Here is a 23,562-nt window from a genome sequence, read left to right on the forward strand (position 1 = left end):
GGCGCCTTTGCGACATCAATCCTCGCTTGTCGGCGAGGAAGCCGGAAGCCGCAGCCGCCGCCGTCTCTTCCCCGTCCCCGCCCGCCGGGTGCCGTCGGAGGTTGACAGGTCGTGGCGGGGAGGCGGCGGCGGCGGCAGAGCCGGGTGCCCGAGACGGAGACCTCATGGGGAACGCTCCGAGTCACAGCAGTGAAGACGAAGCGGCAGCCGCCGGGGGCGAGGGCTGGGGTCCGCACCAGGACTGGGCCAAGGACTCGGGGACGACCCCCGGCCCGGGCCCCGCGGCCCCGGCGCTACCTCCCGCCGCAGCGCTACTGGAGCCGGCCCGACTGCGAGAGGCGGCGGCTGCGCTGCGGCCCGCGCCGCCCTGCGAGTCTCTGGTGTCCAGGCACCACGGCGCGCTGTTGCGCTGGCTGGAAGAGCGGCTGGGCCGCGGCGAAGAGTCCGTCACCCTGGAGCAGTTCGGGGAGCTGCTGGAGGCTCGTGGCGCCGGCTTCTCGGGCGAGCGGTTCGAGGAGGTCAGGGCTGACTGGCCATTGTGGGGCGGGGGCAGGGCGGTCGTCCCCAAGGCCGTGAAGAGGTGGGCGGTGGTTTTGGAGAGGCTGGGCAGGAACCCATAGGGTGTACAGGTTCCCAGAATAGGAGCATGAGTGTGCCTTGACTCACAGTGGGCGCTTCCAGCCTGTTCACTTCGGGAGACGACTGTGAATCTCTTTAACCTTTATTAGAGGTGTGGAAATCCTGCACTAGGCCGTTCTTGCTCGGAAGTACTGGACAAGTGTATATGTCTTTGCATGTTGCTGTAGTATAGACCTTTGTGCTGTTGCCTGACGCTGCATCAACTGCCCTCTGGAGCTTCCTTATCATGCTCCAGAATGGTTTAAGGGAGATGTGCTCTAGGGATCAAGGGAGTGGCCATGAAAACCATTCTGTTTTATTGGCCAGTGGGTTTTTGCAGAGCCCCTTCTGAATCCAGTGTGTGGGCCTGACGAATGTGGGAGGAGAATAACACATATTGGAAATTTTCACATTCTGAAAGCCATTCTCATCACGCAGAAACTAGCTTTTCCAAAACACACATTTGTTTTACAATTTTGAAAAGTCATATTTTCGACTCATTTAAACCTACCTAGAACCTAAAATTGACAGGCAAATACCAGGTTTCCTGTCACTACTTGTAATTGTATATAATAGTTTTGGGCATAGTCACCAACATTGTTTCTGTTAAGTGATTAACTGCAAATTGATATGGCAACAAAATGTTTTCCTTGAAAGGGATCTTAGAAATTAGCTGTACCGCATTCTTCATTTTAGAGTTAAGAAAAGAACTGGGGCTTCCCTGGTGGCGTAGTGGTTGAGAGTCTGCCTGCCGATGCAGGGGACACGGGTTCGTGCCCCGGTCCGGGAAGATCCCACATGCCACGGAGCGGCTAGGCCCGTGAGCCATGGCCACTGAGCCTGCGCGTCCGGAGCCTGTGCTCCGCAATGGGAGAGGCCACAACAGTGAGAAACCCGCGTACCGCAAAAAAAAAAAAAAAATACCTGTAAAGAATCCCGACTTTTGAAAATGTTGGTCATATAACTTAGTGAAGTGTCTCCATTTTTTTAAATTCCAGGAGCATGCATAATACTTTCCACTCTATCTTTCTGTTTTGTTTTTTGGCCACGCTGCGTGGCTTGTGGGATCTTATTTCCCTGAGCAGGGATCAAACCTGGGCCCCCTGCAGTGGAAGTGTGGAGTCCTAGTTACTGGACTGCCAGGGAATTCCCAATACTTCCCACTCTAGTCCTAGGTGTATGAAGAGAAAATGAAGCAGTGTCAGAAAGAGCTGTGCAGATCTCTTGAAGGAGTTAGCACATTTCAAAATTGTCCAAAAGAGAATGGAGAGAAACAGTGTTTACATTGTGAGAGTGTCTGACAGGAATAGAGCTACGGGAGTCCCGTAATGTAAGGCCAGAAGGCCTGGAGGTGTGGTCCAGAATTCACTCAAGGGCTATGACGTTATCCATTCATTCACTGAGCAAATATTTGTTGGGCATATACTGAGTGCTCAGCACTTGGATGACAGTGGACAAAGCAGATAACTTGTTCTTAAAGAGTATCTAGTACTGAAAGTGATGCACATTAACCCAGCAGTTATAGGTGTGGTATTATCCAAGGGAGAGCATAGTGAAAAAATAGGAGTATTTAACCTCATCCAGGGTGTCAAGGAAGACTTACCTGAGAAAGTTAACTTTTCAGCTCTGATTTGAAGGCTGAAAGCAGACAAGAAACAGAGGTGTTAGCAGTATTTCAGGCAGAGGGAGTCGAATACACAAGTCCCAAGTCCAGAGAACAGAGAATCAGAAAGAATGGTAGGATGTGTTATGGTTACAAAACTGCTTCAAGACAGAAAATCCAGTGCATCAGTGCTTTAAATGATAAAGAAGCTTTTTATGTAAAAGTCCACTTAGGCAGTCCAGGATTGATATGGCAGCTTCACAGTTATCAGGGACCTGACTCTGTCCATCTTCTTGTGCTGTCATCCTCCACAGTCACCTTCCACTTAATGACCCAAATGGCTCTGTTGCTGTTGCTTTGCACAACCAGCAGGAGAGGGAAGAGGAGGGAGAGGGCCACAAACCCTTTTGGCCAAACCCAGTTACATGGCTAACACTTAACTGCAAGGGAGGCTGGGAAAGATCCTTATTCCATGGCCGTATATTCAGCTAAAAATCAGGATTTAATTACTGAGGAAGAGGAAAACAGATATTGGGTTACAATTTCATAGACTGCAGCAGGAGGAGAACAAGGCTAGGAAGCAGGCAGGGACCAGATTGTAGAGCAGGTTCTCATCGGTGTATAGGATTTACTAGTGTAATGGTAAGAGTTTCCAAGTTGTACCTGTTGGTTCTTCCGGCTCCTGTTGCCATCCATGTGTACCCAGCTGTCTTGCCTTCACACTCCTGTGACCTTGAGGTGTTGCTTGAGGTGTTGTCCTAAAAAAATTCTTGAACTTGTACCAAAGACCAAAGTCTGAAACGTTATCATTTTATAGTACAACACACCTTTTCTCTTGGTGGGTGTGGTCCATGGAGAAGGACTCTTTGATTTGCTCACAGGGAGCAATATTTAATTTAATTGACTCCTATGTAGAAGAGGAATTAGAGTTAAAATTAAATTCTTATTTGACATCAGAGATTAGAGATTAGATATTGTGCTCTTAATATGATAAGCTTCCAGAAAATCATGTAGACTCTGGAGCAGGAAAAAAGTGCTGAACACAGGATGATAGCAGATGCCTTGAATGTGAGAATTTAGTACGAATAGGTCTTATTTTATTAATTTTCTGTATTAGCTTTGGTGCCTACTTTGTGAAATTTGTTGGGTTGTAAAGTCTGAAGGAAGGACCATTTTCTTTTTTGAATTTTATTTTATTTATTTTTTATACAGCAGGTTCTTACTAGTTATCTGTGTTGTACACATCAGTGTGTACATGTGAATCCCAATTTCCCAATTCATCCCACCACCACCCCACCCCCCACCACTTTCCCCCCTTGGAGTTCATACATTTGTTCTCTACATCTGTGTCTCTGTTTCTGCCCTGCAAACTGGTTCATCTGTAACATTTTTTTAGGTTCCACATATATGCGTTAATATACGATATTTGTTTTTCTCTTTCTGACTTACTTCACTCTGTATGACAGTCTCTAGATACATCCATGCCTCTACAAACGACCCAATTTCGTTCCTTCTTATGGCTGAGTAATATTCCATTGTATATATGTACCACATCTTTTTTTAAATAAATTTATTTATTTTATTTTATTTATTTATTTTTGGCTACGTTGGGTCTTCATTGCTGTGCACTGGCTTTCTCAGGTTGCGGCGAGCGGGGGCCCCTCTTTGTTGTGGTGCACGGGCTTCTCATTGCTGTGGCTTCTCTTGTTGTGGAGCACAGGCTCTAGGCACGCGGGCTTCAGAAGTTGTGGCGCACAGGTTTAGTTGCTCCGCAGCATGCAGGATCTTCCTGGACCAGGGCTCGAACCTGTGTCCCCTGCATTGGCAGGCAGATTCTTTCTATCTATCTATCTATCTATCTATTTATTTATTTTTGGCTGCGTTGGGTCTTCGTTGCTGCGCGCGGGCTTTTCTCTAGTTGCGGCGAGCGGGGGCTGCTCTTCATTGTGGTGCATGGGCCTCTCATTGTCGTGGCTTCTCTTGTTGCGAAGCATGGGCTTTAGGCGCGTGGGCTTCATTAGTTGTGGCACGTGGGCTCAGTAGTTGTGGCTCGCGGGCTTAGTTGCTCCACGGCATGTGGGAGCTTCCTGGACCAGGGCTCAAACCCATGTCCCGTGCATTGGCAGGCGGAATCTTAACCGCTGCGCCACCAGGGAAGCCCGGCAGGCAGATTCTTAATCACTGCACCACCAGGGAAGTCCCCACATCTTCTTTATCCATTCGTCTGTCAGTGGGTATTTAGGTTGCTTTCATGACCTGGCTATTGTAAATAGTGCTGCAGTGAACATTGGGGTGCATGTGTCTTTTTTTAAAAATTAATTAATTAATTAATTTTTGGCTGCATTGGGTCTTCGTTGTTGGTTCTTCATTGCTGCACACAGGCTTTCTCTAGTTGCGGCGATCGGGGGCTACTCTTTGTTGTGGTGCATGGGCTTCTCATTGCAGTGGCTTCTCTTGTTGCAGAGCTCGGGCTTTAGGCGCACGGGCTTCAGTAGTTGTGGCACTCAGGCTCAGTAGTTGTGGCTCGCGGGCTCTAGAGCACAGGCTTAGTAGTTGTGGCGCATGGGCTTAGTTGCTTCGCGGCATGTGGGATCTTCCTGGACCAGGGCTTGAATCCGTGTCCCTGCATTGGCAGGCAGATTCTCAACCACTGCACCACCAGGGAAGTCCTGCATGTGTCTTATTGAATTATGGTTTTCTCAGGGTATATGCCCAGTAGTGGGATTGCTGGGTCATATGGTAGTTCTATTTTTTGTTTTTTAAGGAACCTCCATACTTTTCTCCATAGTGGCTGTATCAATTTCCATTCCCACCAACAGTGCAAGAGGGTTCCCTTTTCTCCACACCCTCTCCAGCATTTGTTGTTTGTAGATTTTCTGATGATGCCCATTCTAACTGGTGTGAGGTGATACCTCATTGTAGTTTTGATTTGCATTTCTCTAATAATTAGTGATGTTGAGCAGCTTTTCATGTGCTTCTTGGCCATCTGTATGTCTTCTTTGGAGAAATGTCTATTTAGGTCTTCTGCCCATTTTTGGATTGGGTTGTTTGTTTTTTTAATATTGAGCTGCTTGAGCTGTTTATATATTTTGGAGATTAATCCTTTGTCCGTTGATTTGTTTGCAAATATTTTCTCCCATTCTGAGGGTTGTCTTTTTGTCTTGTTTGTAGTTTCCTGTGCTTTGCAAAAGCTTTTAAGTTTCATTAGGTCCCATTTTTTAATTTTTGTTTTTATTTCCATTACTCTAGGAAGTGGATCAAAAAAGATCTTGCTGTGATTTATGTCAAAGAGTGTTCTTCTTATGTTTTCCTCTAAGAGTTTTATAGTATCTGGTCTTACATTTAGGTCTGTAATCCATTTTGAGTTTATTTTTGTGTATGGTGTTAGGGAGTGTTCTAATTTCATTCTTTTACATGTAGCTGTCCAGTTTTCCCAGCACCACTTATTGAAGAGGCTGTCTTTTGTCCATTGTATATTCTTGCCTCCTTTATCAAAGAAAAGGTGACCATATGTGCGTAGGTTTATCTCTGGGCTTTCTATCCTGTTCTATTGATCTATATTTCTCTTTTTGTGCCAGTACCATATTGTCTTAATTAGTGTAGCTTTGTAGTATAGTCTGAAGTTAGGGAGTCTGATTCCTCCAGCTCTATTTTTTTCCCTCAAGACTGCTTTGGCTATTCAGGGTCTTTTGTGTCTCCATAAAAATTTTAAGATTTTTTGTTCTAGTTCTGTAAAAAATGCCACTGGTAATTTGCTGGGATTGCATTGAATCTGTAGATTGCTTTGGGTAGTATAGTCATTTTCACAATATTGATTCTTCCAATCCAAGAACATGGTATATCTCTTCATCTGTTTGTGTCATCTTTGATTTCTTTCATCAGTGTCTTATAGTTTTCTGACTACAGGTCTTTTACCTCCTTAGGTAGGTTTATTCCTAGGTATTTTATTCTTTTTGTTGAAATGGTGAATGGGATTGTTTCCTTAATTTCTCTTTCTGATCTTTTGTTGTTAGTGTATAGGAATGCAAGAGATTTCTGTGCATTAATTTTGTATCCTGCAACTTTACCAAACTCATTGATTAGCTCTAGTAGTTTTCTGGTGGCATCTTTAGGATTCTCTATGTATAATATCATGTCATCTGGAAACAGTGACAGTTCTACCTCTTCTTTTCCAGTTTGTATTCCTTTTATTTATTTTTCTTCTCTGATTGCTGTGGCTAGGACTTCCAAAACTATGTTGAATAATAGTGGTGAGAGTGGACATCCTTGTCTTGTTCCTGATCTTAGAGGAAATGCTTTTAGTTTTTCACCATTGAGAATGATGTTTGCTGTGGGTTTGTCGTATATGGCCTTTATTATGTTGTGGTAGTTTCCCTCTGTGCCCACCTTCTGGAGAGTTTTTATCATAAATGAGTGTTGAATTTTGTCAGAAGCTTTTTCTGCATCTATTGAGATGATCATATGGTTTTTATTCTTCAGTTTGTTAATATGGTGTATCACATTGATTGATTTGCATATGTTGAAGAATCCTTGCATCCCTGGGATAAATCCCACTTGATCATGGTGTATGATCCTTTTAATGTGTTGTTGGATTCTGTTTGCTAGTATTTTGTTGAAGATTTTTGCATCTACATTCATCAGTGATATTGGTCTGTAATTTTCTTCTTTTGTAGTATCTTTGTCTGGTTTTGGTATCAGGGTGATGGTGACCTCACAGAATGAGTTTGGGAGTGTTCCTCTGCAGTTTTTTGGAAGAGTTTGAGAAGGATGGGTGTTAGCTCTTCTCTAAATATTTGATAGAATTCACCTGTGAAGCCATCTAGTCCTGGACTTTTGTTGGAAGATTTTTAATCACAGTTTCAATTTCATTACTTGTGATTGGTCTGTTCATATTTTCTGTTTCTTCCTGGTTCAGTCTTGGAAGGTTATACCTTTCTAAGAGTTTGTCCATTTAAGGAAGGACCATTTTTATTCATTTATTTACTGTCTTAGCACAGTCCCAGCTCATAGCCAGTGCTCAGTAGGTATTTTCCCCATGGAGCCCTCAGTTTGATTTGACAGATTGAATATGGTACAGTCCTCATTCTCCAACCTCACATTTTATATTCAATCCATAACCTTTTAATAAGAAGATTTTTCTTCTCTTTCCTTTTCTTTTTTTTTTCCACACCACGCGGTTTGTGGGATTTTAGTTTCCTGACCAGGGATCGAACCTGGGCCCTCAGCAGTGAGAATGCAGAGTCCTAACCACTAGACCACCAGGGAATCCCCAAGAAGTTATTTCTTGACATTGGAGGAAACAGTTAAATACAGTTTTAGTGAAAACTTAAAAAGGTTCTTAGTCACTGTTGGGTTTAGAGGAAATTTGGAGAAAAATACCATCTTGGCATTATCATGTCATAGTATTGATCAATTAATTTAGAATGGCTCTGAGCCCAAGAACTATGCAAATAGAATGATACAGATGTAATTCTGTACTCTGTCAAGACACAGAGCGTGAGAGACGTGTGAATGTACCGTAACACAGAAGCAGGCTACAAGCATTGCTTACCCTCAGCTCAGAGCCTATAGAGGCTCCCCACTGCTTGAGGGATCAAGTACATATTCCTCTGAATGAGTCGGAGCCCACAGGCCAGCCTGTCTCCCTCTGACCTTATCTACCTCGGTCCCCTGTGGGACACCTGCCTTGTCCTGTGTGTGGACCTTGCTTCTATGAGTTCTTCAAGATTCCCTGCCTTGGCACCCTCACCTGGTCGGTACCAAGCCTTTCCTGTGGCATGATTCAGATGGCTTCTGTATAATCGTATTTCCAGTCCTACCCTTGAGGCTCTTGTTTCCTGTTCTGTACAGGTCTTCTGGCACTTAGAGCACACTGTGTAGCCTTGCTCTGCCGTGGGGCTCTGAGGCACTGCCTGCACTTCTCCAGCACACAGGAAGCCTTCAGTAAGTGTTGGCCATTGATAGTGAGGAGGCCATGCAGAGGAGGAAGATCCTGGGAGAATTGGAGGTTATTCTGGCTCTTTGTGCTTTGCTTTGGGGGGAGTGATGGTATTGGCTTTCTTTTGGAGAACTCCACAATCCACGAGAGCTATGGAGGAAAGGTCACGGATCTGGTTTGCCTTTCCCTGATTTCCAGAATACCGCTTCATTATGGACTGTCTTGCTTTAGAAACTTCCTTGGCTTCCCATTGCCTTCAGAACCAAATGTTCGTCTAACATTTAAGTCTTTATACCCTTCCACTCTTACCTCCCAGTGCTATTTAGCCAGCTGGGTCCATTTACTGTGTCCCATATATGAGGGGAATTTTGTCCTTTGCTCGCTTTCTCTCGCTTCAGCCCTTTGCTCCATGCTAAGCCCTTTCCACTTTCAAGGACCACATAGAAGCATTTAACCGTAGCATGGGAGTTTGGGAAAGGCTTCACCAAACCAAAGTTTGAGAAGCTGAAAGAATTTGCCAGGCAAAGAAAGAAAGGGATATTCCATTTGAAAGGCCCAGCATGTGGAAATATATTGAGGTGAGAGAAAGCAAAACTTGGGGAATGATGTTTCTTTGGGACCTGGTCTAGAGTCTGAGTTGGCTGGGACCTTTGTAGCCATTGCAGGCAGCCTGTCCCCCACCTGCCCCAGGATCACTTCTGTAACATCTTGGACAGTTAGCCTGTTAAAGGTATTAGCGAGTTTTCTGATTTATTTACTTATTTATTTTTTACATTTTTTAAAATAAACTTATTTATTTTATTTATTTATTTTTGACCGCATTGGGTCTTCATTGTTGTATGTGGGCTTTCTCTAGTTGTGGCGAGTGGGGGCCACTCTTTGTTGTGCTGCATGGGCTTCTCATTGTGGTGGCTTCTCTTGCTGTGGGGCCTGGGCTCTAGGTGCACGGGCCTCAACAGTTGTGGTATGTCGGCTCAGTAGTTGTGACTCCTGGGCTCTAGAGCTCAGGCTCAGCAGTTGTGGCGCACGGGCTTAGTTGTGGCATGTGGGATACTTTCTGGACCAGGGCTCGAACCCCTGTCCCCTGCATTGGCAGGCTGACTCTTAACCACTGCACCACCAGGGAAGTTCTGAGTTTGCTGATTTATAAGTCTGCCTGTTCCACTGTTCTTTTTTATTTATTTATTTATTTTTTCTTTTTGCGGTATGCGGGCCTCTCACTGTTGTGGCCTCTCCCGTTGCGGAGCACAGGCTCCGGATGCGCAGGCCCAGCGGCCATGGCTCACGGGCCCAGCCGCTCTGCGGCATATGGGATCCTCCCAGACCGGGGCACGAACCCGTATCCCCTGCATCGGCAGGCGGACTCTCAACCACTGCGCCACCAGGGAGGCCCCCACTGTTCTTTTTTAGACTGAGCTTGAGGATTGGGCCCTGGACTCAGCCTGCTTGTGGGCAAATCCTAGTTCCACCATCCTCAAGCCGTGTGACCTTGATTGACTTACATGACCACTCTGGGTCTCAGTTGCCTCAGCTATAAAATGAGCATAATAATAGTATCTACCTTATATAGTCAGTGTGAGGATTAAATGAATTCATGCAAAGCCCTTAGAACAGTGTCTGGCACATGCTTAATGCTCAGTAAATGTTGCTGTTAGTGGTGTTATTCTTCTCTATTGTTCTGTCTCTGCTCTAGGATTGTTTACTCCATCTTCTGGGACAGCCCTTCAGTACTTCATTAGACATGGAATGTGAAACAGCCTTACAGATGAGTTATCTAAGGCCTTAAATGGATAAGTGACCCTTTCAGCCAACAAGTGGCAGAACTAGGACCAGACCTAGATCTTTTGACTTCTGATGGAGTGTGCTTCTCCAAGTTGAACCAGTGTGCAGCCTTTATATGTAAGCCTGGTGCATTGCATTCTGCTGGTCTGAGCCCACAGTTCTGGTCTGCGATGATTTTGGTTCATTCTCTTATGTGTACTGTGGTCTTGGTCCCAGTAGTGGTTAAAAAGGTTAGACAGGAATGGTCTGAGCCTGGCCCCATGCTGCCCTTGGGCCAAGGTGAATGGATGGAAATCTGTAGTCAGCCAGCCCACTTATCTGTCTCTTGTCTGTGAGGTGTATCAATTATGGCCTCTAATTAGAATGTATTAATAGTTCTTTGCAGTTTACTAGGCATAGTCTTGTTCCTGAAACCTTTGGACCTCCACAACAAGCTATGAAGGAAGGTTGGGTAGGGAGAGGAGTTGAGACTTAGAGAGGCCAAGAGTCTTGTCCCAGGTCTCACAGAGAGTAACAGGTCCATGTGACACTGATCTCTTACCCACATTTCCCCTTAGTCTGATTGTGTTATACTCTTTATCTCCTACATGCTCCCTAGCATAATGCCTGCACTTGGGAGCTGCCTGCATAGTTGTCATGTGGACGGCAGAGCATGTAGCGGGTGTGACAAGAAGAGACCTGGAGCAGGAGAGGAGGAGGAGGAGGAGGAGGAATACAGCAGATCAGTCCAGGTTGCTGTCTGTGTGGAGACTCCATGGAAATTGGGGGTCTTGCTCTGTATGCAGAGAGGCAAAGGTAGACTTGCTTTACTTTACACCGTGAGGCTAGACCCAGTGTATCGAGTTGGGTCTGGGGCCCCGTGTTCCAGGGCAGAGAGTTTCAGACTGTCCCTTCAGTGGGTTGGAAATCTATTTAGTCAGTGTTAACCTGCAAGTTAAAAAAAAATGAAAGAGTAGAATGGAATAGAAAAGATCAGGGTACATTATATCTGATATAAAAGCTACATTGTTTCACCAAACTTTTATACCAATGACATGTATACTGGCTCATGATATAAAATGTATTTCTTATAGTGGATCAGCCAATGAAAGTTGAGAGGCTCTGCTCTGAGGTTTATTGTCAAATTGGAGGGATCTTGGAGGGGGGCAGCCAGGATGGGATGAGACCAGAAGCCATACCAGATAGGGAACTGGCTGAAGGATGGAGGGTTTGAAGAAACTTGGGGACCTGATCAGTGTTTCCGGTGATCTGCAGGCTGTTTTGGGGTAGAAGGAACAGATGTGTTCTGAAGGGCCCCACGGGGTGGTAACATCAAGGATGGAGATTTCCATTTCGTGTATAGAGAAGAGCATTGTTGCTGTCAACTGGCCAGAAGACATGAGCTTCCCATCACCAATGTATGTCACAGAGACACTGGAGAAGGGGTTCAGCAGTATAAAGGAACATATTTTAAGAGATTTGTAGGTCCATTCCAATACAGGAGCCTCTATAGATCTGGGATACTCGGCCCCCTCTACCCTTAGTCTTCTCCAGCAGCCTCATGGTACCCTTGCTGCGAGATCTGAGCTCTGTAGCCTGGTTGGCCAGGTTCTCTCTATTCTGACCTCTGTGTGTCTCTTCATCCCCCGTCCCCGCCTCCTTTCCACACCACAGGTAGGTTATAGTTCTCACAATCTGTGGTGCACTCTGTGTCTATTTCACACTCTGTCTCCTCTACCCAGGATGGCCTCCCTGTCTTCATATACTTTCAAATTCCTAGTTATTCATTAAGGCTCAATTCAAGGGTCATTTTTCTGAGGGCCATTTTCCCCAAACGCCCCTACCCCTCCTGGGCTTCTGGCATCTAGAGTGCTTCTGTTAGCTCATGGCATAGTGGTTGACAGTGTGGGGTCCCAGATCAAGCCAGGATTGGAATCCAAGTTCCATCATTTACCAGTACTAACCATGTGACCTTGAACAAAATGCTTAACCTCTCTGTCCCTCTCTAGTAAAGCGATAGTACCGACCTTAGGGTTGTAGAAAATATGAGTTGATCCAGGTGAGGTACTTAGAACTCTGTCTGGTGCCTAGTAAATGCTTACTTAATAGTAAGTATCAGCTATTATAGTTGTTTATGCTGTTACTTCTATATTATAAATATCACACCTATCACATTGCTGCTCTCGGTTTACGTATCTGTCTTCTTCTAGGCTGTAAGGATTTTGGAGAGCAAGGACTGTGCCCTGTATCCCAATATGCACATACCCAAGCAGGGGTCAAGTATATATGGCTGCCTGTCGGATGGTGTTGAATAAGTGCTAAGTAAATTGGCTTCTGTGAAACAAACTAGATGTTAAGTGTTAGATTTTTACAACTTGTGCATTTCTTTAAGGACGATTCCTTTTTTTTTTTAATTAATTTATTTTGGGCTGTGTTGGGTCTTCATTGCTGCGTGCAGGCTTTCTCTAGTTGTGTTGAGCGGGGGCTACTCTTCGTTGCAGTGCGTGGGCTTCTCATTGTGGTGGTTTCTCTTGTTGCTGAGCATGGGCTCTAGGCGCTGGCTTCAGTAGTTGTGGCTCTTGGGCTCTAGAGCGCAGGCTCAGTAGTTGTGGCACATGGGCTTAGTTGCTCCGCGGCATGTGGGATCTTCCCGGACCAGGGCTCAAACCCGTGTCCCCTGCATTGTCAGGAGGATTCTTAACCACTGCACCACCAGGGAAGCCCCTCTTTAAGGACAATTTCTGACTGTTAGGAAATCTCGTATTTGTTTGGTGAAGCTGTTAGCAATGCTCTTCTGATATTTTTTCTCACCCAAACTGTCTTTATTTTGTTTGTTTGAAAATTCTCTTTATCATATTCATTAACTATTGACAGATCAACAGAGTCTGTTAAAAATAGCAGAATGTGGGGCTTCCCTTGGTGCAGTGGTTGAGAATCTGCCTGCTAATGCAGGGGACACGGGTTCGAGCCCCTGTCCGGGAGGATCCCACATGCCGCGGAGCGGCTGGGCCCGTGAACCACAACCACTGAGCCTGCGCATCTGGAGCCTGTGCTCCGCAACAAGAGAGGCCGCGATAGTGAGAGGCCCACGCACTGCGATGAAGAGTGGTCTCCGCTTGCCACAATTAGAGAAAGCCCTCGCACAGAAATGAAGACCCAACACAGCAAAAATAAATAAATTAATTAATAAACTCCTACCCCCAACATCTTAAAAAAAAAGAGTTAAAAAAATAGCAGAATGTCACCGTTTATATAGCCTTGCTTATATAGGATTTTTATCAGCCATAAACGGCAGGAGTTGTGTGGGAATTTGGGAACAAACAGCACCTGAGATGAAGGTGGCACTCGAAGTGCAGTAGGACTTGAGTGCTATTTGAAATTTAGAGAGTGAGCCTCAGTTTTAAGGTTGATACTGAGTTAACTTGGGCACAAAGGTGCTGAGAGCAAGTTTTACAGATGCAGGAAAGAGATGGATAAGAGAGGCGTTTTGAGCACTTGGTCTCCGGACTGCAAGGAACCCCAGCGGTTATCTGGTCCAAGGAAGGAGAATGGAGTCGTGGTGAAGAACATGAGCTCTGGGAGCTTTGTAGTCGAATGCTAGCCGTGTGACCTTGGGCAAGTTCTCCGACCTCTCTGTACAACTATAAAATGGGGAGGTTAAATACTAAGGTCTTTTGCTGTTATGAGGAATAATGATATGTAACACTGCTTAACATTTAGCCAGTGCTCAATATTAATTCAGAGCTTCCCAAACCATCTGTCAGTCCCAATTTAATGGGTTACAGCTGTACTAATCCCCTCATACGCTGAGTCATACAAATACTATTTTCTCACTCTGCTGTAATGTGAAGGAGTTGGAAGGTCGCTGTTATCCGCACTGCGTATTCACGTCCTGGGACCTCAGGGCAGGCAGAGGTGTGCTTCTGCTCTATCTCCCTCCATATCCATCGGCTCTACTTTTTATATTGGGGTGTGCTTTAAATTTCTTAATATTTATAATTTCCTCTTTATTATTATAAAAGCAGCATCTGTAGATTGCTGTATTACCACTATTAACATCTTGATGTTTATTCTTTCAGCTACATCTATGTATCTATCTATATATATTTGGTACCAAAGTGGGAAGTGCATATTTGCTTTTTGTTCCAACTAACAGGAGATCATTCTCTAATATTCTTCTGTAGCCTAGTGTTTTCAGTTAGTGGTCTTCACTGTTCCATAAATTTCTGTTTAATTAATACCCAGTCCCCCCCAAAATGTATCCAGTTGTCCCACAAGTCTCCCTTTATGGCTGATATATCCAGTGTACGTACAGTTTTATTTAGAGAGGTACTATTCATCCATCTGCTTCCCAGCTTCCAAACTTTTGTTGCTATTGTAACATCTCCTGTTCTCTTTGTCCTTATGCTTTAAAAAAAAAAAACCCTTTATAATATTGTCTTAGTGGGATTTCATGAGGGAGCGGAGGTAAATGCATTTGTTTAGTATGACTTCTTTGAACACTCCTGTTGGCTGGTTGTCTAGCTGTTGCTCTGAAGCCTTGAGGGATGAGGTGGCATTCCTTCTAGAGCCTCCTAATCCATCTTTATACCCCACTAACAGCAGACACATCTATCTTTTTTTATTTTGATGAAGCATAAGTATTTTAAGAATTTTATAAAATGTTGATCTTGTTTTATTTATTTATTTTTTGAATTTTATTTATTTTTATACAGCAGGTTATTTATTTTTTTTATTGGAGTACAGTTGCTTTACAACGTTGTGTTAGTTTCTGCTGCACAGTGAAGTGAATCAGCCATACGCATACGCACATCCCCTGCCTCTCGCACCTCCTTTTTCTGCCCTGCCTCCATCCCACCCAACTAGGCCATCACATAGCACCGAGCTGAGCTCCCTGTTATACAGCAGGTTCCCACTAGCTATCTGTTTTACACATGGTAGTGTATTTATGTCAAACCTAATCTCCCAGTTCTTCCCACCCTCCCCTTCCCCACCATATCCAAACGTCCGTTCTCTACATCTGCATCTCTGCTCCTGCCCTGCAAGTAGGTTAATCTGTACCATTTTTCTAGATTCCACACATATGCGTTAATATACGATATTTGTTTTTCTTTCTGACTTCACTCTGTATGACAGACTCTAGGTCCATCCGCATCTCTACGAATGACCCAATTTCATTTCTTTTTATGGCTGAGTAATATTCCATTATATATGTACCACATCTTCTTTATCCATTCATCCAGACACGTCCATCTTTATGATGAGCTTTTCCCTCTAGCTTCTATCTAATGACCTTAACTGCTCCTTCCCGTTACAACCCATCAGGTATTTGAAGAGGAGTCTATTACTCCCAGTCATCTTTTCTCCTCACTGAAGATTCCATGGTCCTTCAGCTCTTCTCACAGGGCAATTTCTAGTCTTCTCTTCATCAGGATCTCTTCCTCTGATCTCTTCTATTTCATTTACTTTGGGTGTGTGACTTCCCAGCTAAGCTCAGCTTTCCTGATTGGGTCTAATCAGAAAAGAACAGGATGGTATCTTCCCTCCTTCTGAGCATTATGCCTTCATTAGTGTAGGCTTTGATAACTTTTGGGATAAATGTAGCCTGTTAACTCTTTGGATAATCCCCCAAAAGAAGTAGAGGCAAAAAGAATGCTATAATCTCTTTTTTTTCAAAATAATTTTATTTATTTTTATTTTTGGCTGCACTGGGTCTTCATTGCTGCGCACGGGCTACCTCTAGTTGCGGAGAGTGGGGGCCACTCTTTGCTGTGGTGTGTGGGCTTCTCATTGTGGTGGCCTTCTCTTCGTTGCGGAGCACGGGCTTTAGGCATGTGGGCTTCAGTAGTTGTGGCACGCAGACTTTGGTAGCTGTGGCTCACGGGCTCTAGAGCGCAGCCTCAGTAGTTGTGGCACACGGGCTTAGTTGCTTCAAGGCATGTGGGATCTTCCCGGACCAGGACTCGAACCCGTGTCCCCTGCATTGGCAGGCAGATTCTTAACCACTGCGCCACCAGGGAAGCCCCAATCTTTTTTTTTTAATTGGAGTATAATTATTTTACAATGTTGGGTTAGTTTCTGCTGTAGAACAAAGTGAATCAGCTCTATGTATACACCTATCCCCTACCTCTCGAGCCTCCCTCCCACCCCCCTCCCCCAAGAATGCTGTAATCTTTCTCCCACATTCTACCTCTAAACTCTGTCCCCCTTCCTGCATTTATGTCCATGGTCGTTGGACCCAAACACAGGAATTTGCATATGTTCCTATTAAACACTGCATTGTTCAGAGGTCTGTGATGGAAATAGGGGTATTTGTGTCAGTCATGAATCGTCAGTGGGACATTTCCATTTTTCTTGGAGGGGGGAACTAAGGAAAGAGGGCAGGAGTTTTAAGAAAGAGAGAGGGTTACTTAGAAAGGAGGTAGAAGACTCCTAAAGTATTTCATGGTGAGGGATGTTTGTGAGTGAGTGTATCTGCAGGAAGAAAGAAGCCCCTGATGAAGGAGGGCTTGAGATCTGGGGAGAGGGGCAGCTGCTGGGTGAGGAAAGTCTTTAGGATGTGAGAGAGGGTCAGGGACACAAGAGGAGGTAACAGTGCAGATTAGAAAGGAGAAGAGGACCGCTTTGCACTGCTCCTGTGCTTTCACTGTACTGGGCTCTGTGTCAATGGTACTTAATCCAGGCAGCAGTCTGTGAGTTTGGTAATATTTGCTCCATTGTTCAGATCAAGAAGCTGAGGCTTACGGAGGCCAAGAAATATGTGTAAAGTCACATGGCCAGTTAGTGACAGAGCAGGATTCAAGCCAAGTCCCATGCTGTACCCGGTTCCCCAGATGGCCCAACATGAACAGGGAGCAAATTAGATTATGGTTAAATGTTAGTGAAAACAGGGCTATGAAGTAGATAAACCAAGTTAGCTCTCGTGTCCAAAGAGTGTTTAAAAGAAACAGCCCAGATAAACCTGAGGTGCTACCCTAAGCCAATGCTTTGTTTTTGGCACTTTGAACCAGCTGAACATTTTTGCAGTGGTTGCTTTCTTCTGAAATTATTTGGGGGAAGGGGGCTTACTCTCTTGAAAGAGATGAGATGATGAAATTGTGCATACGTGTAGCAATACTTAACACACACGTTCTGCAGAGCATAGTGAGTTACTATCCTGAATGTATTTGTTCTTTGAATGATGTATAGGAACTCTTCCCACAACAACAATAACAACCAAAATCACTGGTCTTGGGAAGTGTCAAAAAAATTATTCAGGATTTGGAACAGACCTGATTTTCTTGCATCTCGTCTTTTAGGCCTTTGCCCAGTTTGATGCCGAGGGTGATGGTACCGTTGATGCTGAGAACATGTTGGAGGCTCTCAAGAATTCCAGTGGAGCTAATCTTCAAGGGGAGCTGAGCCATATCATCAGACAGCTGCAAGCCTGTTCTCTTGTTCCAGGTAAGGCTGTCATCTGAGTGCTGAATGCTGAAGAACGCTCTCTTAAAGCCCAAATGAACTTTGCTATAATGTGGGTTGTAATTAGGCAAGCTTGTGGGCACCATGAAATAAATGTGCTTCTCTGATAGTCTTCATTAAGCTCGTGGTCTGAATTAGTGTTCAGTATAATCATTTCTCTTGCTTCCCAGTACAGTGTTGGTTGAGCAGTTCTACCATTTTTATGAACCTTTGTCATGAGACTGCCTTCCTTAGTGGATCTCTTTATTTCAGTCTCTCAAGAAGCCTTCCTTGGCCCCAACTGTATGTTCTCTTAGCATCCTGCATCCGTTTTTTGCAACATATTACTGTTGTAATTAATTAGTTATTACTCGCTTATTTGTAAATGTCTGTCTTCACTCTTATCCTGTGAGCTCCACAAGGGCAGGGAACCTTCTCTTTTATTTCTGTTGTGTCCTCATATTTAGTACAATTTTTGGCACATGGTAGGCACCCAGTGTTTTTTTTAGAAAGCCATCACTCTGAAATTTAAGTAAGAATAAAAATAGCTTAAAATTAAGCAATACTTCTACATTATACCTATGAAAAAATTTTGTCTGTGTTTTTGATGGTTTCTTTGGGGGGCTCAGAAACAGAATCAAAATAAAATTACCTTTTTTTTTTTTCTAGTGAGAAAACAATTGAGTTTGAAAGGAAAAAAAAAAACAACTTGGCATATCATCCTTTTGGTTCAGTTTATCTTATCCAAGAGCTTTTCCTGCTCTGTGCACTTAGAGTCATAATACTTATTATAGAGCCTGAGCTCGGGCAGCAAGGAGGCAGATAGACTTGTTGGATACATAAATGTAACTCTGATTGTCCTTTACCTCTCTGACTTCCTGCTGAGGATCTGTTGAGCTAGGGAAGGATGGTTTCTGTATCTCAATGAAGAATGTCTATTTCCACTCTTCCTCAAATTGTCTTTAATTGTGTAATTTTTATAGAGCATTATAGGTAACTTGTACATGTTAACTTTTCTCCTATTCTCATGGCAGTTAAAATTATGCTTTGAATTATGCATAACTAACTTACATCTTGGCATTTACTTATTACTCCCACCTCTGTGTTACCAGCATGTGGATAGCATCAGGAGTTTATTTGAACACTTCAAAGAGATGTTTTGGGAGGAGAGGAAAGGAGTGGAGACCAGGGGATCCACCAATACTTAGTGCACCATTGCTCTGGGTGACCTTGAGGAGAGGGGGAGATTAGGTTAGAAAAGTTGGGGGTCCAGATCCCAAGGTTCTTACCTTATTAGCAGGGTTGTGAGTTAAGACTTTCTTTCTTTCTTTCTTTTGTTTAATTACAACACTGAAGGTAGCGCTACTTTATTTATTTATTTATTTATTTATTTATTATTTATTTTATTTATTTATTTTGGCTGCGCCGGGTTTTAGTTGCGGCATGCGGACTCTGTTGTGGCATGCATGTGGGATCTAGTTCCCCAACCAGCGATGGAACCCAGGCCCCCTGCATTAGGAGCTCAGAGTCTTAGCCACTGGATCACCAGGGAAATCCCAATGAGTTAGGACTTTCTACTCAAAATTTTTATCAACAGCCAACTTAAAAGAGTTGTTTTTCGCAGTCCTAGGCTGAACCTTGGTGAGCTGACCTCACCTCTCTGGTGGGATCCTAGTTCCCTGGTCCCTCTGTCCAACCCAGACTGACACTTATTCCTTTTGTTTCTCATTGTATGGGTGCTGAATGTTTAAAAGAGAGACAGTCCCTTTACCGGGACTGTTTCAGCATATGACAAAAGTTTTCCCATTACAAGCATCACACGGATTCTGAGATCAGTGCAGCATCAGCAGCGTCATCATGTGAGGTTAGGGTATTACTGTGGGCATCTGCTTAGAAAAGAACTGTAAGAGGAGAGGCAAGGAATGGCATCAACTTCTGCGGCTTGGGAAATCAAACCAGTGTCTCTGGGTTTTGTGTAGGGGGCAGAATCAAAGGGCTGCTTCAAGGGCACAGTTTCTCCTCAATCTTCTGTTTATCTTTAAAAATCAATGCAGGGCTTCCCTGGTGGTGCAGTGGTTGAGAGTCCACCTGCCAATGCAGGGGACACGGGTTCGTGCCCCGGTCCGGGAAGATCCCACATGCCGCGGAGCGGCTGGGCCCGTGAGCCATGGCCGCTGAGCCTGCACGTCCGGAGCCTGTGCTCTGCAATGGGAGAGGCCACAACAGTGAGAGGCCCGTGTACCGCAAAAAGAAAAAAAAATCAATGCAAAGTTTCCTTCTGCTCTCATACAATGTTTCTGTTTCACACTTAAAAGTAGTTTCCCCCGCAGACTTCTGGAGTCCTGCTCTAGGTGCTGCTTATGTGGGTGTGTTCAGTTTGTGACAGTTTATCAAATGATAAAATTATAATATATGTACTTTTGTTTTAATTAGAAAGCAAAACAAAAAGAAAAACAATCCTCCCCAATTCTACAAGCATATCTGAGCTCCAGGAAAAGCTGCCTTGTTTATTCTCTCTTCACTTAACCCCCTGGGTTATGTGCATCTCAGTTCAAAACATATTATTGTAGGTTATGAGGAACCATGAAAGGATTTTAAACAGGGTAGATATGGCCTGTTTTGTGTTTTTGTAAGATTACTCAAGTTAATGTCAGACAAAATGCAGCCAGGGGAGCCGCTTAGGTTATCTGGGGAGGGGTATGAATGGGCGGTGTTGAGGCCAGAGCCTGGGCAGTGGCCAGAGGGATGGACAGATGGGGGAGACTCCAGAGGAGCCACACTGGAGAGAAAAAACTGGAGTGGTGGAGGGAGCACCCGGAGGCAGTGCGAGGAGCTACCCCTTTTTTATTGTCTTGGTCTGTCACCTGAGCCTCATTTTCCTCAGTTGTAAGAGGAGGATACCAGTACCTTCGGTGCCTTCTCTCCCCCTCCCTCCACCCCCCTCCACCCCCCCACCTTATTGTGGGGACCAAAAGAGGTGCTGTGTGTGGAAGGACCTTAAAAACTATAAGATGCCATCGGGAATTGTGGTCAGGGCAGTGGTTATATTTTCATTATTGTGGTCTTTTGTAGCTTAGTATAAAAGCAGTTATGCCTTTACTCTCTAACGTGATAAACTTTATTCCTAGCCCACATTCTATATGCAAAACTTCTTTAAAAATTTCAAGTTAGTATTTAGGTTTATAAATTAAACTTATAAAAATTTGAAGCTTGGATTGAAACAAATAATCACTATTCTGAGTCTTCTAAACTTTCTGTTAAACTACAATGAAGTTAATTTTTAAATTGAGATTACCACTGATTCACTTCTTAAAAGCCTTTTTAGATTTTTCCGTGATTAAAGCTGAAACTATCAGTGAGGATTCTTACCAGCTGCTTTTAATTCAGCTAATTCAGAGAGGCCGCCAGGCAGGGGATGTGGAAACTACTGTGGTGGGTTCCCGAAAACACCAAAGATGGATTTTGTCTGCTTAGGTTTCATAGACATATTTTCAGAGTCCAAGGAGGGCCTGGATGTTCACTCGTCAATGATCCTGCGCTTCCTGCATCGCAACCGGCTCTCTAGCACCGTCATCCCCTACCCTATGTTGGACCACTGCAATAACATGAGCACCATGAGGGCTTCTGTTCTGAAGGACTCTCTGGATCAACTGGTACAAAAAGAAAAGGGTACGTGTGCGGGGGTGGGGGGTGTTCTTGAGAAGGCGTGAGCATCGTTTCTTCCAAGTGTGGTATTTATTGATAGGATGAGCCAACACTTCTCCCTCCTTTTATTTCTGAACATGTAATAGTGACCAGTTTGTAGCACAAGAATGTGACCTGCTCTGCCTTTCCCCTCCCCCCTGCTTCCCCTCCCCCCCCCCTCACCCTCTTCATAACCCCAAGTCTCCGCTCAGATGTGACTTCAGGAAGGCCTTTTCTCATTACTCTTATCTAACTAATGCCCCCACCCCTGCCACTCCCCACCTTTTGGTTACTATCCCCTTTGCAGGTTTAATAGTCTGAATGGCACTTCCCGTCATCTGAGGTTGTAGCATTAGTATTTACTTGCGTTTTTGTCTGTCTGTTCGCTTCATTATACTTGGCACCTGGAACTCTGCCTGCTGCGTGGTAGGTACTCTGTGAATAGTTGTTCAGTAAATGAGAGAAGCCACTACAGACTCACTTAGTGACCACAACAAAAGTTGATACTGTGAATTGGCAGGTCTGTGGAACATAATAAGAATCCAGAAATAGACCCAAATACATGTGGGAATATAGTACCAGATATAGTTAGCATTACACGTCAGGTTGGAAAGGTGAATTAGCAAACAAGTTGGGTTAGGGAACTGGTTAGCCATTTGCAGAAAAAAATAAAACAAGATTCTTAACCCACTGTATTCACGAAAATAACTTGCAGATGGATTAAAAAGTTCAACCAAAAAGAAAGCTATAAGAGCTAAAAACCCTGACATGGGAAAACCTTTCTGAGCAGGACATGAAACTCAAAAACTACAAAAGAAAAGATTATAAGTTAGACTGTATGCAAATTTAAATTTCTGTACAGCAAAAAATACAAGCAGAGTCAAAAGACAAAGGACATTTTAGGGAACAAAAGTATATTTTGTAACATTGTGACAGACTAAATTTTTTTTTTTACTAACTCTGACCTTGGGCAATTACCTAATTGCCTTAGTTTCCTCATCTCTAAAATGAATTAATACATAAAAATGTGTAGAAAAGTTCCTGGTTCACAGTAAACAGTCAGTAAATATTACTTACTATGTATGTGTATATATACATTACATAATGTACATAAAATATATAAATTGATAAGAAGACTTGTGACCCAGTAACAAAAATAGATGAGGGCAGGACCAGGCCATACTCAGAAACGCAAGTGGTTTACAAACAAGTGGCTTAAAAAAATCTCACTCATAATTAAAGAAATGTAAATTCAAGCTATAAGACACCATATTCATCTCTTGGGTGGTCTTGCAGATATATCAGTGGATGTGTGTTATACTACAGTCAGCTCTTGGAGCAGTCCTGCTTTATACGTGTTCTCCAATTTGGAAGGAGATTTTAAGGAGCATTTATTTTTCTAGGGCCAAAGTGCCAAGCATATTGCTGCTAGATATTTTAAATGATCTTTTAAAAAATTCTTTGTGAAAGAGATGTCATGATAAAATCTGGTTTTTCTTGCAGAGAGCCCTGGAGATCTAACTAGAAGTCCAGAGATGGACAAACTCAAGTCAGTAGCAAAGTGCTATGCTTATATAGAAACATCCTCCAACCCTGCAGACATTGACAAGATGACAAATGGAGAAACGTCATCATACTGGCAGTCAGATGGCAGTGCCCGCTCACACTGGATTCGGTGGGTGCTATAATACCAATTCTTGAGTGAAAGTCCAAGAAAATTACCCACTTTCTTTCTCTTATCCCATCAATGTGTTAAAAAATTATTTTTTAAAATTTTAGAATATTTTCTACTTAACTGGCTAGTGTTTTTCTTCTTGTGACTATCTGGAAAAATGCTTTAAGAATCAAGTTAGGGGCTTCCCTGGTGGCGCAGTGGTTGAGAATCCGCCTGCCGATGCAGGGGACACAGGTTCGTGCCCCGGTGCGGGAAGATCCCACATGCCACGGAGCAGCTAGGCCCGTGAGCCATGGCCGCTGAGCCTGCGTGTCCAGAGCCTGTGCTCCGCAACGGGAGAGGCCACAACAGTGAGAGGCCTGCGTACCGCAAAAAAAAAAAAAAAAAAAAGAATCAAGTTAGGACTTTCCTGGTGGCGCAGTGGTTAAGAATCCACCTGCCAGTACAGGGGACATGGGTTCGAGCCCTGGTCCGGGAAGATCCCACATGCCACAGAGCAACTAGGCCTGTGCGCCACAACTACTGAGCCTGCGCTCTAGAGCCCGCGAGCCACAACTACTGAGCTCATGTGCCACAACTACTGAGCCCACGTGCCACAACTACTAAAGCCTGCGCACCTAGAGCTCATGCTCCACAACAAGAGAAGCCACTGCAATGAGAAGCCCGCACACCACAACAAAGAGTAGCCCCCGCTCGCTGCAACTAGAGAAAGCCCGCGCGCAGCAACGAAGACCCAATGCAGCCAAAAATAAATAAATAAAAATGTATTAAAAAATTATTAAAAAAGAAAAGAATCAAGTTAAAGGAATCATGTAAAATTATCTAACCTGGTTCATATATTCA

The 23,562-nt window shown here is 44.1% G+C and overlaps 1 protein-coding gene and 1 non-coding gene across 4 annotated transcripts in view; one reads left to right on the forward strand and one right to left on the reverse strand.

Annotated features, from left to right (window-relative positions):
- The first annotated feature begins 11 nt into the window (after positions 1 to 11).
- The window catches only part of ZZEF1 (zinc finger ZZ-type and EF-hand domain containing 1), a 113,322-nt gene continuing 89,771 nt past the window's right edge, over positions 12 to 23,562 (forward strand). For all 3 annotated transcript variants that reach the window (XM_060080571.1, XM_060080572.1, XM_060080570.1), the window contains exons 1-4: positions 12 to 518; positions 17,219 to 17,363; positions 20,835 to 21,029; positions 22,548 to 22,719. In XM_060080571.1, coding sequence (XP_059936554.1) covers positions 165 to 518; positions 17,219 to 17,363; positions 20,835 to 21,029; positions 22,548 to 22,719 — 866 coding nt within the window. In that variant the 5' untranslated portion in view covers positions 12 to 164. The remainder of the gene's footprint in view (positions 519 to 17,218; positions 17,364 to 20,834; positions 21,030 to 22,547; positions 22,720 to 23,562) is intronic.
- TRNAE-CUC (transfer RNA glutamic acid (anticodon CUC)) lies at positions 7,414 to 7,486 on the reverse strand. The gene has a single exon. It is a non-coding gene; the product is annotated as a tRNA-Glu (tRNA).

This window comes from Mesoplodon densirostris, chromosome 18 (assembly GCF_025265405.1).
Source record: "Mesoplodon densirostris isolate mMesDen1 chromosome 18, mMesDen1 primary haplotype, whole genome shotgun sequence".
NCBI classification, from domain to species: domain Eukaryota; kingdom Metazoa; phylum Chordata; class Mammalia; order Artiodactyla; family Ziphiidae; genus Mesoplodon; species Mesoplodon densirostris.